Source organism: Anoplopoma fimbria, chromosome 6 (assembly GCF_027596085.1).
Source record: "Anoplopoma fimbria isolate UVic2021 breed Golden Eagle Sablefish chromosome 6, Afim_UVic_2022, whole genome shotgun sequence".
NCBI lineage: Eukaryota > Metazoa > Chordata > Actinopteri > Perciformes > Anoplopomatidae > Anoplopoma > Anoplopoma fimbria.
Genome location: NC_072454.1, coordinates 20,218,286 through 20,237,696, shown reverse-complemented (window position 1 = coordinate 20,237,696; position 19,411 = coordinate 20,218,286). Strand labels below are relative to the sequence as shown.

The following is a 19,411-nucleotide window of genomic DNA, read 5'->3' as shown; positions in this document are numbered from 1 at the left end:
CCTCAGCCATCAGTGTATGAATGGGTGTGACTGGGTGAATGATGACATGTAGTGTTAAAGTGCTTTGAATAGAATTATATATATTTTGATGCCAATATTTTTGTAATTTTATTAAAGTAACATTTTGAATTTAAAGCAGAGACTTTAAGACTCACAGAGGGAAACAGGCAGGGGATCAGGCAGACAGAAATCAGAGGAAGCGGAGGTTAAACTCAGGGTCGGGGACAGAAGGCTTGTAAAAGGCAGGTAAGTCCAGACAGGCAGGGTCGGCAGTCCGGGGATAACGCTGGAAGGTCTGGCATTTGTGTGTGAGACTGGTGTTTAAATACTGCAGAGTTGATGAGTGGATTGAAGGCAGCAGGTGAGTATGCTTGTGCTGATGAGGTATTAAACATTTAACAATAAGACACACACACACAGATTAAGCAGAGACATGGCCAATGACAGTACCCCCCTCAAGGGGACGGCTCCTAAGTCCCCAAAAAGTCCAAAGGACATATATCGGGTGGGCGGTGGGGGCCCGGAGGAGGGTTAGAACTCCTCCGAGGCTAGAGTCAGAGTCCTCGATAACCCCTCTGGGGGGACGAACAGGAGGACGACCAAGGCGGATGGGCAGAACCCCTCTGGGGGCGAACTACTAGACCGACGGGGCCTCTCTGGGGGTCGGCCAAGGCAGGCGGATCCTCTCTGGAGGTAAGGCGAGGGTCTCTCTCGAGGTGGGCGGATCCTCCCTGGAGGTCGGGCAAGGATCTATCTCTGGAGGTCTGGCGAGGGTCTCTATTCTCTGGAGGTCGGGCAAGGGTCTCTCGAGGCAGGCGGATCCTCTCTGGAGGTCGGGCGAGGGTCTCTCGAGGCGGGCGTATCCTCTCTGGAGGTCGGGCGAAGGCTCTGGAGACTGGGGCTCTGGAGACCGGGGCTCTGGAGACCGGGGCTCTGGAGACCGGGGCTCTGGAGACTGGGGCTCTGGTGGCATCTCGGACCTTTGGCGGCAAGGCGGGAACAGGAGCAGGGGGACGCTAAGCGGGAACAGGAGCAGGGGACGCTGCGACCCAGCGGAAGCAGGGGAAGGCTTTTGCAGGAGTCGGACAGAGCGGCGACGGGTCAGGAGGTGCAAGAGTTTCAGGAGTCGGCCGGAACGCCGACTGGACAGGAGTTGGACAGGAGTCGGCCGAGGCGCCGACGGGTCAGGAGTCGGCCGGGACGCCGACGGAACAGGAGTCGGCCGGGACGCCGACGGAACAGGAGTCGGCCGGAACGCCGACGGAACAGGAGTCGGCCGGAGTGCCGACGGGTCATGAGTAACGGAACAGGAGTCGGCCGGAAGGCCGGCACAGGCGCAGTTGGAAAGCTAGGGACAGGCTGAGCGAAGGTCTGTGAAATGGCTGCCGTGAAACCTCGTTAGCCAAGGCAGTCCAGTCAAAATAAAAGCAGTGTTGGTGAAACCTGGGTCTTAGGGCCGGGACGCCGACGGAACAGGAGTGGCCGACGGGTCAGGAGTGGCCGGGCGCCGACGGATCAGGAGTCGGCCGGAGTGCCGATGGATCAGGAGTCGGCAGGAACGCCGACGGGTCAGGTCAGGAGTCGGCAGGAGCGCCGACGTCAGGAGTCGGCCGGAACGCCGACGGGTCAGGAGTCGGCCGGAACTTCTGCCGACGGGTCAGGAGTGTCGGCAGGAAGGCCGGTGGGACTGGCGCAGTCTTTAGGGACAGGCTGAGCGAAGGTCTGTGAAATGGCTGCCGTGAGCTTCTGAACCTTGTTAGCCAAGGCAGTCCAGTCAAAGTTGCTGCTCGTCAGGGTGTGGCGAACGTCAGCAGTGTTGGTGACAACCTGGGTCTTAGTCGGCCGGGACGCCGCTTGATGAACCCGAACCGGGCCTGTGATGAGGTGTCGACCGCTGGGTCCATGTCTTGGCCAGATCGTTCTGTTAAGGAACGTGGTGTGGACCCAAAATGCAGGACGACCAGGAGACGGATACAGTTCTGGCGCTTTATTTAAAGCAGAGAACTCAGCATACAGACAGGCAGGATAAGACTCACAGAGGGAAACAGGCAGGGGATCAGGCAGACAGAAATCAGAGGAAGCGGAGGTTAAACTCAGGGTCGGGGACAGAAGGCTGAGTCGTTGACCGGGTCACAGGCAAGGCAGGTAAGTCCAGACAGGCAGGGTCGGCAACGGGAAATCAGTCCGGGGATAACGCTGGAAGGTCTGGCATAATGCGAAGTACGATCTGGCCGTGAGTGTGTGTGAGACTGGTGTTTAAATACTGCAGAGTTGATGAGTGGATTGAAGGCAGGTTTGTGTGGCTTGGAGCAGGTGAGTATGCTTGTGCTGATGAGGTGATTAGGTGAGTGAGGGAAGAGTGTGGTGAGAGAGTGGGAGGGGTGACACACCCACCTCACAGACACACACACACACAGATAACCAAACAAGGGAGCACAGGAGACACAAGGGCAAGGGAAAACACATGAAACACAAGGAATAAGCAGAGACATGGCCATGGTCATGACACTTTCACTTGTAAAAGAGTAATTTTTCAAACTTCTATAGTAAAACATTTAACAATAAACACATTTTAATCATACCCTCTTACGTAATATATATATATATATATATATATACAAATATATGTGTATATATATTTTTAAAAATATATTTATAATTATTTTTATATAATATATTTTAATAACACTTTTTTTTCTGTAAAAGGAAGGTATTTATGTTTTTTTTTTTTTTAAACGTACAGCACTTTGAACTACGTAGTCTGTATGAAATGTGCTATATAAATAAAACATAAACAGGAGCTGGGTGGGGAGGTGGGGGTCCTTAAGCCCCTCCAGCCTCCAGCAGTGTGAAGTGTTTCCGTGCTTCCATAGTGAGCTGCCGTTACCATTCATACACCTGTTTTGTTGGGGTATGCTGATTGACACACAGAGCCCCACCCCCTGCACTTGTCCTTTCATTGTAATTGGCTCGACACTGGCGTGTATGGAAATTCCCCCGCGACCCCTTGGCTCACACCTTGACTAGCGGGAGAATGCGCGAGGCCGCAGGCGGGCGGACACACACACACACACACACACACACACACACACACACACACACACACACACACACGCAAACACAAAACCACAGACATACACACTCACACGCACACACACAGAGGCGCCCGCCGCCGTGAATCACGGACCGGCTCTCTCTCACTCGCAACCACCGCCGGCCGTCACTCCACGCCAAAGTCCCGCGGAGAGGGAGACAACATGCCGCGGTCTTTCTTGGTGAAGAAACATCACAGCGCCAAGAGAGCAAACTATGGGAGACTGAACTCAAACCCTGGAGGTAGGAACTGTTGGAGAAAGAACTGATGGTCAGAGGAGGGAGAGTAACAAGTGCACTGTATACTTCTTTATACTTCTTTTTTGGCTTTTTGATACAAAATAGAAATATTATTGGTACTGCTTTGTAGATTGAGATGTAACGTTCATAACAGGATGAGCCTGGAGTTATCTAAGCTAATATTTGTCACTTATGAACATTAGACCTCTGTTTCCATGTTCAAGCATCACTTAAAACAGAATACTTTATTTTTTAACAGCACTTTGTCAGTGTGCCACAACCCTTTTTAAATTACCTTTGATGAAATTAAACACTTTTATGTCTAAACCTTTTTTTTTTAATTATTGAATAATAATAATTATTTTGTTGTCATTTTAAATATACAATGTCTTCCAGTTTTTATTCATCTGTTGACATTTTTTAATTACATTTAAAAGCTATACGCGCAAAACGTATGCTGTCTTCCTACCACTTTTATTTATTTTATCTGTAAAAGGAAGGTTTTTTTTTTTATTTTTTTTTTTTAAATGTACAGCACTTTGAACTACATAGTCTGTATGGAATATATGCTATTTAAATAAATAACATTAACATTGAAACTGATATAGGCTATGACACAACACCTGCTACCCAAAGAGACTGTTTTCACATTAGTACATCAGTAATTGAACATGCTCAGCTTAGGAATTTGATATTTCATTTTTACATTTAAGTAACTTTTACTGCTTGGAAGTGTGAAAGCAGGACTTTTACTTAACATGTTTGAAGAGGAGCACTTTAATGTTTCCCTCCCCTATCCCCTTTAACCTTTAGCGCTATATGGAGTAACACGTTGTTGTTGTCCTAGTTGTATCACATTCATCAAAGATCAAAAAAACATCCTACTTTTTTACCAAACTGTTTTTAGGTTAGAAGTTTATGTTTTAACGCATTTACAATGCTTTTGATTTATCATATCCTTCTGTTCTAAATGTTTTAAAACCGGGACACCCTTTCTGTTTTAGCTCTTTATAAAATGATTTAAGGAAAATAATGATGAATAAAGGGACGTAGCAGTTTTGTCTGGCCACAAACAAAATGTAGTTTTGTGTTTAGCAGGTGCAAAATCTGAGGTCCTTAAGAAGAGCAGAAGGGCCCCATTAAGCAGCCTCAAGAGCCCATGTAGCAGCCTTCCAGGCTCCTCCTGACAAATCCCTCCTTCAACCTTTGTATTTGTTCCAATACAGCCCTTAAAGCGAGCTTGAGCCCCCCTCCCCCCCTCCCCATCCCACTATACTGATGGACTCCCAGTACTGCCATCAGAGCAGTGCCAAGGAAGAAGAGCTGGTAATGGGACTGAAATCATATCTCATTTAAATATAGATATACAGTGATGTGAGCTGTAGAAACTTGGTGAATTTTAAAGACTTTTTTTGAGGACCACAGATGGTGATTTCTTGAAGTTTTTTTTGTATCACAGTCATTTTGCGTGTGTGCGTTTTTGAACTCCTATCCGTATGAAAAACAGTTTGAGTTTTGGATCTCTGAAGTGAACTTTAGGATTACAATGTTGTTTTCAAATCAACTTTAGAAACGTTTCTCTTATCTCTTGAACATTAAATATTCATGAATAAATATGCAACAGTCAATGGTAAAATTTGGAAAAGAAGTAGGGGGGGGCAGATTGATAACTAAGGTAAGATAAGATAAGTTAATCCTTTATTAGTCTAACAGCGGGGGAATTTGCAGGATAACAGCAGCAGAGTGGATAGTGCAAAGAAACAAATAAGAGACATCTAACATAAAATGGAGACCCTATCGATACTCTTGTTTTGAGTATAGATACTAGCATCAATAGGATGCATACTGGATCAATCTCACGTTAAATCATGTTCTGGCGATATAGACACTGTATGCATGCATGCAGCGATGACCTCACTGGTTCACAGAATCAATGCAGCATTTTTAGCATCCCGATTATAAGACCCCTATGTTTTAACATGCATGCGAAAATATTTTTTAATGATGGCTATTGTTTGGCCTATTATTTGGTGGCAATGGAAATATATTTAGATGTAGATTTTTAATGAAGCATTCCCTTCATAAGTGACTCTTTGTGTACATGATTGCGAAATAGACCCTTTTTATTGTTATTTTAAAAAGTATCACCATTGATACCTGGCCTTGGTGTACCCGAGGAGTGGATTGAAATTTGGTGTTATCTAGTAAGAATTCTATACTCACGGACTCAGCTAATCAGACAAAGTGTGTTTTATTAGCCTGTGGCGGCTTTTTGTCAATGTTTAAAATAATAGTGAAGCATTTTGTTTGCTTCTTTTGCTCTGCTGAGCACCTCACATCTTCCACTCTATGTGCCTCGTGTTTTTACAGGAGCACCCTGAACCCCTTGAGTTGAAAAAAATAAATCAACTCAGGGTTGAAAAGTACCGGTGTCATTCGTGTTTTTTCTAATTGTGGTGACTTTAGCTGGATCCTGGAGCTACATGACTTTACCCACGAGTTACCTTTATCTGAACAGAGAACAGTGGGCCTGCAGGCAATGAGAGTTATTTGGTTATTTAGTTATTTTCATTCATTTAAAATATACTAATAAATATGAGGTAGCGTACTGTTCATGGTTCCTGTTAAAATAACATTAGTATTTATTTGGTAGTTGCCTAGCAACAATTTTATAAAAGACGCAGCATTCTGCAAAAAATCGCTCTGTTTGGGCAGTGAAGTGTGCCTCCAGATTTCCACCTACATAACACTGTCTGATTAGCACTTTACACTTAAAGTTAAATAGCATTAAAAAACCTGACACTTATAGAATCGACAGCAAAATATAAGATCACCAAAGTGGACAACACAAAGCTATGTTGCTAAGCAACGGTGGTTATTGACGTTGTCTTATGGAGAGTGAGTTGCAACATTATTAAGTTTGCTGTAGGACAATCTTTGAGTGTTGTGTCCCACTGTAACCAGTCCACTGTGTCCCACTGTAACCAGTCCACTGTGCCTCTCTGTCCCACTATAACCAGTCCATTCTGCCTCTCTGTCCCACTATAACCAGTACACTCTACCTCTCTGTCCCACTATAACCAGTCCATTCAGCCTCTCTGTCCCACTATAACCAGTCCACTCTGCCTCTCTGTCCCACTATAACCAGTCCACTCTGCCTTTCTGTCCCACTATAACCGGTCCATTCAGCCTCTCTGTCCCACTATAACCAGTCCATTCAGCCTCTCTGTCCCACTATAACCAGTCCACTCTGCCTCTCTGTCCCACTATAACCAGTCCACTCTGCCTCTCTGTCCCACTATAACCAGTCCATTCAGCCTCTCTGTCCCACTATAACCAGTCCATTCAGCCTCTCTGTCCCACTATAACCAGTCCACTCTGCCTCTCTGTCCCACTATAACCAGTCCACTCTGCCTCTCTGTCCCACTATAACCAGTCCATTCAGCCTCTCTGTCCCACTATAACCAGTCCACTCTGCCTCTCTGTCCCACTATAACCAGTCCATTCAGCCTCTCTGTCCCACTATAACCAGTCCACTCTGCCTCTCTGTCCCACTATAACCAGTCCATTCAACCAGTACACTCAGCCTCTCTGTCCCACTATAACCAGTACACTCAGCCTCTCTGTCCCACTGGGACAAGTTACAATAAGTTGAATGAAAGCATCAGGAGGTCGGTGACTGTTGGCTCCACTTCTTCACATAGGCCTGGATCCATCGTTCATCCCGGATCAAGCTGCAAATGAAGGGTGGACAGCAGGACAGAGAGCAGGACTCCGATTGGACGAGAGGAGGTGGACTGTGTGTTTACATCATGATGCTTGGTGCTCAAACACAGTCAAAGGGAATGGTGTTTATGATCTCATGTTTAATGAGAATATGTCAGCCATATTATCTGCCCAGAGAATTGTTTTTGTTGCTGCTGTTTCCATTCCTTATGATCCCCATTCCTTCCTTACTGGAAACTACTACTGTATTTGTTTTGTATGTTTGTCAAGTGCTCGTTCTGTTACAAATGGGCTACAACTGATTTGGTTGGGCATCACTGAGTTGCATAATGACAATAACTGATCCTTGAATATTTTTGCCCCCCCGGAGAAAAATGCAGCAGTCGCCACTGCATGTGAGCATCAGAAAGGAACAAATCTGAACCTACCCTTTAAAAGTTGAAACATCACCTAGGCATTCTGTGGCTAATTTAATATGTTTGATAATAAGCTGTGTATGTTTTTCTATTCTACAGAGGCCCACTGCAGCATGCACAAAGACTCTCAGCTGCACAATGACGTCCCCCCTCATCATCATTGTCCTGCCCAAAGCCCATGGTTAAAGCAGGGAGCCCAGTCTCTCTCCTCCTCCTCCTCCTCCTCCTCCTCCTCATGTCCTCTTTCTCTCGGAGCATCTTCTCCACACTCCTCCCCTCTTCACCTTTTGGGCCACTCCTCAGAAGCTTACAGCAGAAGCACTGCAGATGCATACAAACCAGCCGAATCCTGTTCCAAATTGAACCTGGACATCCAGTGTGTCATAGGAGACCACAGGAGGACTGAGAGCCTCGTCCCTTCATCCCTCCCTCTCATGGCCTTCTTTCCAACCATTCCTCCCGGCGGCAGCAGCCACGAGTGCTTTGAGTGTTTGGACTGTCAGAAAGAGTACTTAAGCTTCTCCAGCCTGACCAAACACAAGCAGCTCCAGTGTAAGTGGAGCAGTAAGAAGTACTTCAGCTGCAAGTACTGTGAGAAGGAGTACGTCAGCCTGGGAGCACTCAAGATGCACATCAGGACACACACACTGCCCTGTGTGTGCAAACTCTGTGGCAAGGCGTTCTCCAGACCCTGGCTGCTTCAGGGACATATACGAACACACACAGGTCAGTGAAACACACACATTCGAACCTTAAAGGTGCAATGCGCACATGCTCCAAACAAGTAGGGTGCACCACTTCACCGCAAGAACACTCCAAAATCGACAAAACTGCTGAATCTCTGAGAGAAGGTCAACATAACACTGCTGTTATAATCTTCACGTGGGGCATTGGCCTGTGGTTTACGTGAGCCCTCTGTTTGTTCACTGTGCCACTAACCGGGCGCTTTACCGTCCATGTCTTTTTTGGTAGTTTTTTTATTTTTATTAAATAAATTAAAATTTTGTTTCTCCAGGCGTGTGCATTTCTTCTAAGACCTTCAGTTATTAGCTGTACCAACTCAAATTCAGCCAGTTCAAACCCCAGCTTTGGTCGTCACAGCCAAGCCCCCCTAATTTTTGTTTAAGGTAAATTATCTTCCCAGTAGGAAATTAAGTTATGATAACTAAGGTTCAGGAACAAGACCACGCATCATCCCAACAAACACGACCTTCACCCTATCATCCGACCCAACTCAACCCTTAACCGACCTTCCCGCATTCTCATGCCACTCTAAATAAAACTTATGTTGTTCCTCACTAGTGGCATGGTCTTGGTGAGCGTGAACCCTTATACAGCTCTTATTAAAATCATTGGGTCCTAAAAGTCATAAAAGTGGGCCTCATGCTGCTTCACATGAACGGAGGAAGGAAAATAAACTCTGGATTCAGCGCACTGAGATCAAGCGGCTGGTAGGCAGGGATAAAGAAAACGCTAGAGCACTAGCTCTGTTGGCACCATGAATGCAGCAGTGCTGAAGATCCACATACTATATCTCTGATGTCTAACTTTTTTGGCTTCATGTACTTGAAAGGCATGTGCATTTATCAGGAAATGCTAAAGTCAGAAGATAAATCATTGTTTCTAATCAGTCACACACCAATCACTGCCCATTCTCACAACATGGCGGTCCATTTAAACACGACTTCCTCCTCACTGATCCCCTGCTCACCTAATTCTGCTGCAAACCGTTGCTGGCAAAGCTTTGCCCCCTCCACCACAACCTCCACCTTTCTAGTTCAGAGTTCTTCATGCATAGCACAAAGGTGAAATGGTATTCCATGTCTTGCTTTGGGCCCCATTCATGTATACCCATGGGGGTTTCTGCATTGTGCTCCCTTTTTTGGCTTGGTATGCAGCTTGGCTAATCCTGGGAGCATTTTAAGAGTAGAGCTACCACCGCCAGGCATAACTGTATTTCCATTTGTTGCAATAAATGGATAAATCTATGATGAATGGGTTCCTGAATGACATTAGAAAAAAAGATGAGGCCCCTTGCTTTATAGAATCTTGGGAGGGATGTTTGAACCCTACTTACTTTTTCACCCAAACACAACTTGCTAGTCACTATGTATGGTGGGCTCAATTGTTGGAGTGTCTATTTTGGAGAGTTTCAAAAATGTCGAATGCAGCCAGAATTTGATATGCTGTATGTTTAATAAACAGTACCTTACCTTTTAGGATCAAGTTATCTACCCCTGTCAGACTGCATATTCAGTGAGCGTTCAACCCATGCTGGACCACGTTCATATTTGAGACAGCTGTCACCCCACTTCAGACTATTAGCAAGGTCTGCTGTGTGGTTCATAAACTTCACTGAGAAACCACAGAAATAAGTTTTAGTTTCATAATGCGACTCCCTGTCTCATGATCAGCCACTCGCATGCTCTCTCTCTCTCTCTCTCTCTCTCTCTGTGTTGGTTCTTTGTTGCAACACCAGTTCACCAAAGTAGGGCAGCATCCAATCTGCAACCGACCCTGGTCGGGATGAGGGTCGACTGACAGGCATTAACCCATTCATATAGACCTGTTTTCTGTTAGTCAACATGATGATGTATTTTTGTGGGCGGAGTGTAGGTGGAGTCAGAACTATTCTTTGAACGAGTTATTTAATGCTGGCCACTAAGTTATTATTATTATTATTTTTAATGGCTGAAGAAAGCACTTGTTTCTATGGCTGGCTAATTTCCTAGCTAGCTTGTCTGTCTCCAGAGCTGGTTAGTTAGTTATGCTGTAATCAATTGTACTCAGAAAAAAACAAGCCTAACACTGCCAAGACCAAAGGATTGGTCATAAAAGTTGGAAGTACAAGTTGTAAATCTGGTCCGAGTTTGCCGACATAAACACACCTGACGTTACAGCCACATGGCGGCTGACACAGTGAACTATATCATTTTTTACTTAATGTTGTGCTTGATGGAGTGTCTGTGTAAACTTGCATGTACGCATTGAGATTTGAGGTCGGGAATACCTACCAAGAATTATCGACTTCCGATTTGCAATGGATTGCAGCTCTAGTCTCCGGGACTCCAGACAGCAAGGTGATCTCCTGGCAGTGAGGCGTGAGGCAGTGGGACCGTAGACCCAGGTCTGCTGTTGGGCTCGTTTTCTATGGTCTTTCTAAAGCTTTGTTTATACTCGCGCTTGGCACCGTAGCGTGAGCCTCCGCAGATGGAGCACAAACTCCAAGCATGTACAAAGACGTTAATACTCAATGCGCTGTTCATTGCATTATCCTCCAAAACGCCAGAGGAAAACACCGTGACCCAACCTCCCAAATTCCCAGGATGGATTATAATAAACACTTAACTCATATGTCTTATTCATTGACTACTTTATTGCCTTTTTACATTTCCTGTAAAGAAAAAAGTTGAGCCGTTGCACACCGCCCTCAGGCTGTGATTGCATTATTTTATGGCATTTTATAGTACAAACTAAGCCTAATGATGGAATGAAGGCATAGTTAGGTGGCTGACTACCTAGCCAGTCCCTAAATAAGTGGTAGTGCACTGGTTGGACTGGTTGCAGAGGATGACCCAACAGTGGGTCATCTCTCTAATAGTTAAGCCTTCTGCGTAGTCGGTGATCTCAGCTCAGCAGTGACAACTGAGGAGGTTAGCAGTAAGCTAAGCTAAACTATTAGCAACATTACTTTTAATTTCTGAAACGCTTCACCGATATTGTAGATTTCTAGAGCCTTGTACTACAGTTTATCATCTCAAATTAATGCCATTCTAGCACCCAACAACACAGCGAGATTACATTTTAGATGTGAAACTTTAACCCACTACTACAAGGTGATCGCATTTAACTCCAGTCTTTCCTTTGTTTGGCCTCCATCTAACGCTATCTCTATAGACCCAATGTGTCTGTCCGAAAGAGCTATTGTTCTGGTTCTGATTGGTTAGAGGGTTCATGGATTACCAGAAACAGGAAATATCAACCCTGTCATCACCCACATAAATTCTCTGTGTTCCTTCTGCAGGAGAGAAACCATTTTCATGCCTCCACTGCAGCAGAGCTTTTGCTGACCGATCCAACCTGCGAGCTCACCTCCAAACCCACTCTGAAGTGAAAAAGTACCAGTGTGCAAGCTGCTTCAAGACCTTCTCCAGGATCTCACTGTTAGCCAAGCACCAAGAGGCCGGCTGCCCGCTGTCCTGACAGCCTGTTGACTTACACCTGCTCCAAGATACTGTTCTGGAGAGTCTCACTGGTCCAGAACAACAATGTCTTTGGAACTGGATCTGTAACTTCCTATCAGAAACCATTAAAGTACTTAAGTGAATAGGTGTACAAACTAACTAAATATATTTTTAAAGTGTTCAAAATCTTCCACAGATTGAGTCAGCATAAATGGAACAGCCTCAAATGTATGTTGATGTTTTTTTGCTCTTATTGCAAGGTAACATTGATGTTGGAACTCACTAACTGACTAGAACTAGTGCTGAAGTAGCAATTAGCCAACTGAGTATTCAGGTATATAAAGTATTGAATCACATCAAGATTTTTATGTAATAAAGTTGTATTGTTTCTGCATAAAACTGCTTATTGTTTGAAGTTATTTTAAAATGAGTGACTCAAACTTTAGAAGAAGAAAATCTCATGCTCTGTAAAAATGTGAGGATTGGAAGAGATTTTAATGGGTCAGTTATATAAAAAAGTATCCCCCACACAGTTTTCATAAACGGGAAAATTAGTTATAGAGACTGAAATAAATGTTTTGTACCAGGCTGTAAACATGTTTAATTGGTCTGTAAAGTTGGGCATTGTAACATGGGGGTCTGTGAAGATTGACTCGCTTTTGGAGCCAGTCTCCATCCCTGTGAGTGCGTTAGAACGAAGGTTACGATATGGTAACCCTTATTCTATACGCACAGGCTGAGCCCTTCCAAGGGGCCCTGCTGCTCCTACGCCGCTTGCAGAAAGGGGGGGCTAGATATACTGCTGGGTCTGCACATATTCAGGTAGGCACGCCCTGATTGGCCGGCTACACGTTTTGGAACATTACTCATAGAGTCCAGTAGAGGACTCTGCCTGTGCTTATAGAACTAGGGTTACAATATTCGTAACCTTCAATACATCATGACACATACTGTAAGTCATGGGGAGTAGGCTACTACTCTAGCCTTTGATCTGTGTAAGGTGTTTGTTTATGTACCTTTCATATCCTTTTTTATGTGACAATAACTTTTTTATGTCTTGTGTTGCTCAATGATGTCATACTATTGTCATCATGGTTATCTCAGCTTGGTAAATTGCTGTTCTCCACTGTTCTTCTCCAGTCTCTTCCTTGGGTTACCAGACACTGTCCTCCCTTGTAGATCATTTGATTTGGTTTGGACGACAAAAACATTGTGAGGAAACATCACTAGATTTTCCTGGGACTTTCCGACGTTCCCCATTAGGGTTCATGGTCTTCAACAGTGGATGGTGTTTTCTCAGTTGTCATCGACATGACTTCATTATTTAAGCTTCAGCTGCTCTATGAGAACGGATAAAGGTCACATGTACAAGTAGAACAAGGGGGTCCCTAGGAAGGCCCCCAAAATCTATACGTAAATTGTCAGTCAATTATCAATTCATCATCAGTCAGTACAGTCTATGCATATCTATTTTCTTGGGCGACAATGTGCAGTTATATAAAGACATGATCCACGTTTTCCCACCAGCGGAAAAGATACTTGACTTGATGTCACAATGCTGCTAACACTATCCCTGCCCTGCACCTGTAGTATGAGTGAGCACCTGTTGTTTGCCCACCAAAATAGCTCTGTTATGATGTAATGGAATGCTATGAACAGTAACCGTCTGTGGAACAAGATCTAAATATTCCTAACCAGTCAGTCAGTCAGGTTCATTTTCAATACACACAGATGCTATTCTGACTCCCTGCAGGCCTATAAATACATGGAAAGCTGTTATATTAGGCATGAGGGCAGCTCTCCATCTCCCAGTGTGTCAGTAATACAAGACAGCGCTGCCGCATTTAGCTGCTGTCAAGGCCTATTTTTAGGCTACATTATTAGGCCAACGGATACAGTAAGAAATGTGTGTGATTATGTTGGTATTTTCCACAGTGAATGTGAGTGTTTGGAAAAAATTCCCTAATCACAGGCCTCTGAGGCCCTGCACATGACACCGTGCTACACTTGTTACCAAGACATCTGCCAATGTGTGGAATAGGGTGTGTACAAGTTAGTACACTTCAGGATGAAGGTCAGAGGCTCAAGAGAAGTCAGATGAGGGGAGGAGGAGGGAACATTCAAGGTTGTGTTTAAGGCTTTATGTGTCAAAGTGACATAAATGCTACCCATTAAAATATAATTTGAACATTTGCTTTTAATGCATAGGCATATTTTCGATATTCAAGGTGTGTAGCCATGTAAGGCCTGAATAACATTCTTTTTTATTCATTTTTATAATTAATAATAATAATTTAGGGATTTTATACCAGGTCAAAAAATGGAACTTGTTTTTGTTATCATACTTTAAGTTTTTATGGAGTCAGGTATCACTTGAATAGTCCCAACTCTACCGCTCTGCCGGACACCTATATGCTCTCGAATAAGAAGTCCCTAAACAAAAGGGAAAATACAGAATATGTTTTTTATTAACATCAACGAATCCCTTAAAAAGATCCAAACCAACAATGTGTGAGTCCATCTGTCAATACTTTCCCACCTCCCTACTCTGTCTGAGTCCCTCAGCTCCAAGCTCATTGGTTTCTATTGAATACGTAAATCTTAAAAACAATTTGCAAACATATAATTTTATTTCACTTTAAAGGCCCAGTAATTTCCTGAAACAGATGGTCACTGTAGTTTTTTATCAAAGAAACAGGAGGAAATAGTGTGTGGACTGTTTTCAGTGCGTGGTTTAGAGCTCCATAGCACAGAAAAAGAAGATCTATCCGGCCTTCATAAACACCCTCAGGCTTTCTGTCATAACTTTGTAGTCCTCAAGCCAAATCTCTGCTCTCTCAAGTGGTATTTCCCATGACGAATAAACAAACCTTCATGTGTAAACTTAGCAGTGCTCATGGCGTCGTCGTGGAAGCACAGCGCCCACCCTCCAGTCCTCCTCAGGTAAACACTGTCCTCTGTCAGCACCGTTAGCTGGCTCCAGCACCGGCTCAGCCGTCGCCATGTTCAGGACCATGACGCAATAGATAAGCTCTGAATTTCAAATTGAGCACTTTTAACTTAGTGAACTAAGTTGCCTAAACATAACCATAAGAATGTTTATCATAGTTTTAACTGCTACAAGCAGTTATTGTGGAAAGAAAATGCTGAAATGTGATGTCAGTGGAGATGCACTCAGTATGAACATTTTGAAACATTGTTGCTTTTTTGAGTGAGTGATGAGTGAGAACAGAATGTGTGTTTAATTATGGTGGTGTAGAGACAGACAGAGAGGGAGCTGGATATATCTGTGCAGTGGCTGTGGAAAAGCAGATCAGTGAGGTGCTAACATTCCCAACTATGCCAAGTCATTACACCCCCTCCTCTTTTTCCACCACGTCTGGAACTGTGTTTGTGTGTGCGCGTATCTTTCCGGTCATTTTTCAGCAAATGTTTTGAGACCTTTCTACTGTAAAATGAATCTACTAAAGGGCCACCAGAATGCAAAATAAATATTTCCTTACTTCCTCTCCATGTAGATAGTTTTGTTTAAGAGATACAATGAGAGAATAAAATGGAATTTCATGTGTGGTGCTCACTATAAATAATTCACAAATGATATAATCGGAGACAGAAATCACAGACATATAGCCCAAATCTTAACCATAAGATACTGAGAGATACTGCCAGATGGGTAAAACATTAATATTTGATTGTTAGCAACTTGATGGAAGCTGAACAAGCTGAAAACACAACTTCCTTATAAAATAATTATGACAAACGGAAAAGTATTGTACAGTACATTAATACCAAACTAGCCATTAGCAATAATGGCTAATTATAAAAAGTTCTACTCACGATTTTATTCCCATTCAGAAATCTTACTTTGACTCATCTTTGTTTCCATCACAATTACTCCACAGCCACAATTTCAACCAAAGTACTTGACAAAGCAACACACACTCACTTCCAATTTGTCAAAAACCATCAGTTTGGACGTGTCAGAGTTGGTGTGTCCAGTTTCAGCTTGTTACATGCAAACAGTTTATTTTCAAAATAAACTTCTAACGTAGGTTTACTCAGTTTCTAAGGTTTAGTTACGCAACAAAACTACTTGGATGGCTAGGGGTATTCTAGTATAGGCTGCAAGAGGTAAATAAATGCTGGAGCCTCTGTGAACTGACTTTTAATTTTACAATTTACGTGAAGCCTTTGGTTTTATCCCACTTTATTTTAAACATTCTTTCCACCACATTAAGCTTGCAAAATGTCTAAAAAGACAAGCATAGTCATTTTACTTAACAAACATACTTATTTAAACCCAAACCATGATATTTTCACAGAAGCCTCACCAAGTAGTTGTGTTGCTTAAGTAAACCTAAAAACTAAGTTAACCTTTGTTGGAAGTTTATTTTAAAAGAGACTGTATGCAAGTAACGAGTGGAAACTGCATGTTTGCTGTGAACACAGAGCTTTATTTTGAAAAGAAACTAGCATGTATCAAGTAGACACTTACAAGCCGTGCCTGACTGATGCTAGAGGTTTGCCTACAGCATAGTTTGAAGTGTAGGGACAATGGCCAAGTTAGGAGTGAGAATGTGTTGCCACACACTGTGATCTAAAGAGCTAGTGTAATCTGTATGGCTTATCAGTAATGAGCAGTAGCAGTAATACAAAATATGAAAGGCAACAACACAAAAACACGGATTAAAAAAAAGATTATAAACAATTATTGGGGAAATGTGTTCAAGTGAAGAGTTGAGAAAGGAACAGATAAACATGTACATAAAATGATAACAAAATAAAATTCCTCAAGGTAACGTTCATTTATGAAGGTCTGCTATTAGAACATGAATATAAAACACAACAAAACAGAAGAAACAATTGTGTTTGGGGTTGAAATCTACTCAAATATAAAAGTAACAACTATTTGAAAGATTTCCATTTTAATATTTCAAGCGAGATATGTAATTATATTATTATATTATTATATATTATTATATTATATGAATACTGACACAAGAAAAATGATTTACGTCATTTACATTTCTAATCATACTTTGCATAGTTAGGTGGATGGATGGGTCAAACAAACACAGGACTTCCTCCTCGGAGATCGCTTTCCGGCGCTTGTGTACAACTACAAGTCGACGTTGACTTATTTTAACCTATGTCCATAACTTAAATGTTTCAACAAACATACTTATTTTAGGCCATAACATGAATTTTTACTAAACCTAACCAAGTAGTTTTGTATCCAAAACATAACCACATTTGTTTAAAACTGCGTCCATAATCCATTTGGAATGCACTTAAGTTGTATGGGAATTCATTTTGTAGGAGACAGGGAGACAAGTCAAGTGTAAAAGTAATAAATATGCACATTTATTTAAAGAATAACATTAACTAAATAAACACGGGGAATCAGTAATCAGTGATGTCAGCATGTGAAGAAATGTCTGAAACAAACTAAAGAAAACATGCATGGAGATCCAAGGACAGATAGTGAACACACTGGAATTACCACAGTTACCAGCTACAAAAACGCTCACAACTAAATAAGCATAAGCGCTTATCCAAGGGAGCATCCGAAAGGTTCCTCTAACACAAAAGCTCGGTCTACAAAACATGCTGTTAGCAGAAAACACCAGAAACTATTGTCTCCCTCAGTAAAGCCAGGCACATCAACTTTTCAGACCTTAGACCAACAGCATCCACCAAACAGCGCTCCAATAACTCCCCTGATGGAGCTCTTAAGAATTCCTCCACAGAAGTCATAATGGAGGAAACAAATTGACTGACTGAACACACACAAAACCCAAACTGATCCGTACAGAATTAAACTATTACACTAACGGCAAGAGCAGCCCATACACAGATACATCACTGCAGCCCCGTCCCTCCAGCTGCCTAACCAGACACTAACTAACCCCCCCTGGTCTTCAGGTACAACTTGTGGTGGGTATTTACACACTAAGACCTGCAGGCCCAGTAAAGCAGCCATGAACTGGTAACCCACCTGCAGCCTCTGATGTGTTCCGAGACAACTGCTCGAACCATTTTCATCACCACACTACCAAACCCTCAACGAACTCCAGAGGAATCCACTCCTAAACCTGACGGGGACAGAACAGCAGAACTTAACTCACATTGTGTACAGGACCACCAGAACTCTGTTAAACAAAAATCATCAGCATGACACACACACACACACACACACACACACACACACACAAAAATCATCACACACACACACACACACACACACACACACACACACACACACACACACACACACACACACACACACACACACACACACTCCTCAGGACAACTAATCAGTACAGCTGCTCACATTAACCAACAACAGGAAAACAGCTCACATCTCACTCACCAAACGAGGTGAACCTGTCTACTAGGCTACTACTGATCCTGAAATCAGTCTCTGCACATCAAGCCAAATACAACCAGTCAAACCAACTTCACTTTTTTTTCAAACTAGGTCATCAAGTTAGGATGAGCTCAAAGGCTGCAACATAAATGGGAGACAAGATGAGTGTAAAAGTAATAAATAACCAAATTTATTGAAAGAATAACATTAACTAAGCATGCAAATGCCCACATATCTGACATGTCACTTAAAAATATGAAAAAACAAACTTGGAACAAACATGGACCCCTCATGTTGTTCAAAGTCATTAAACCCAGTTTAAAAGAGTGGAAATGTGTTTTTAACGCTCACACAACCAACTTTATCAGCTGATGTGAATAAACAAGTCTGTCTTTCCCACCATTCATCACACAAATTATTTTTCTTCTCATGGCCTTAGTCTTTTGAACTGATCCTTTACACTTGACCTGTTTTTTGGGGTCAGTGCACGTCAGCTCTGGTGTTGCATAAAGAGCATTCACAGTCAAATCAAACAAATTTGACCCAAAAAACATTATTGATAGGAAAAAAAAAATGGCACATGATGCCCACTTTGATCAAGTACTTAGTCAACAAATATTTGAACATTTTTTGTAACATTACACAAGTTCTCTCCTCTAATTTCTCCACGACCTGCAGTTTTCCATGTGTGTATGTGTGTTGGTTTCAGTATGGCTCTCTATGCTCTGCCTGTCTGGAGAAGGACTGCCATCTATTGGCTACACTATAGCAAACACCTATGTTATCTAGTTCCATTGTCTCTAGTCCTGTACATGTCCTGTGTGTGTATGTGTATTTATAGCATAGACTATATGTTAGAAGTGGACGCAGTCATTGTGACGTCACCCATTGGTTTGTGGTCTGATGTTTTGAAGCCTTGAGTTTGGCGATTTGGACATTTACCATCTTGGATACGGCCGTCAGCGCGTTGTGGTTTTTGCAACAATCACACTTTGTAATGTTTTGGTGTAATTTATTATCACACAAATAAACACACACACGCCACACAGAGAGGCTGCAGTGGAGACACTGAAGTGAACCAGGTGAAGTGAAGATTACTCGAGTTGACGACAACTAAACTTCTTATTTTCAAATAAAAAGGTCACAAATAAAAAGCCAAAACTTTATCAATCAGGCATTAACATGTAAACAAAAGAAAAACCTAAATTAATCTGCTCTGTCCTCAGTCTCTCATCCACCATTGCTATGTTTACACAAAGACAGCACGCTAGCTCTGCTAATAGAACTTTGTTAGCAACAAGCTAAAACAGAAGCTGTCTGTAGTTTAACAGTTTATTTTAGTTTGTTCTGGTAGACTTCTCTGCTGGTTGAGACAAAGCGGA

The 19,411-nt window shown here is 42.8% G+C and overlaps 1 protein-coding gene across 1 annotated transcript; it reads left to right on the top strand.

The window, feature by feature from the left end:
- Positions 1-3,133: 3,133 nt before the first annotated feature.
- Positions 3,134-11,738, top strand: LOC129091900 (protein snail homolog Sna-like). The gene is made up of 3 exons (XM_054599583.1): positions 3,134-3,336; positions 7,575-8,201; positions 11,500-11,738. Exons 1-3 carry the CDS (start codon positions 3,258-3,260, stop codon positions 11,676-11,678), a joined length of 885 nt encoding a protein of 294 aa, XP_054455558.1. The 5' UTR covers positions 3,134-3,257; the 3' UTR covers positions 11,679-11,738.
- The last annotated feature ends 7,673 nt before the right edge of the window (positions 11,739-19,411 follow it).

Bases quoted from the DNA above. Each gene is read 5' to 3' on its own strand.
- LOC129091900 (XM_054599583.1), top strand. From the start codon at position 3,258: ATGCCGCGGTCTTTCTTGGTGAAGAAACATCACAGCGCCAAGAGAGCA. The intron at 3,337-7,574 runs GTAGGAACTGTT...TCTATTCTACAG, and splicing joins ACTGAACTCAAACCCTGGAG to AGGCCCACTGCAGCATGCAC. The intron at 8,202-11,499 runs GTCAGTGAAACA...TTCCTTCTGCAG, and splicing joins ACATATACGAACACACACAG to GAGAGAAACCATTTTCATGC.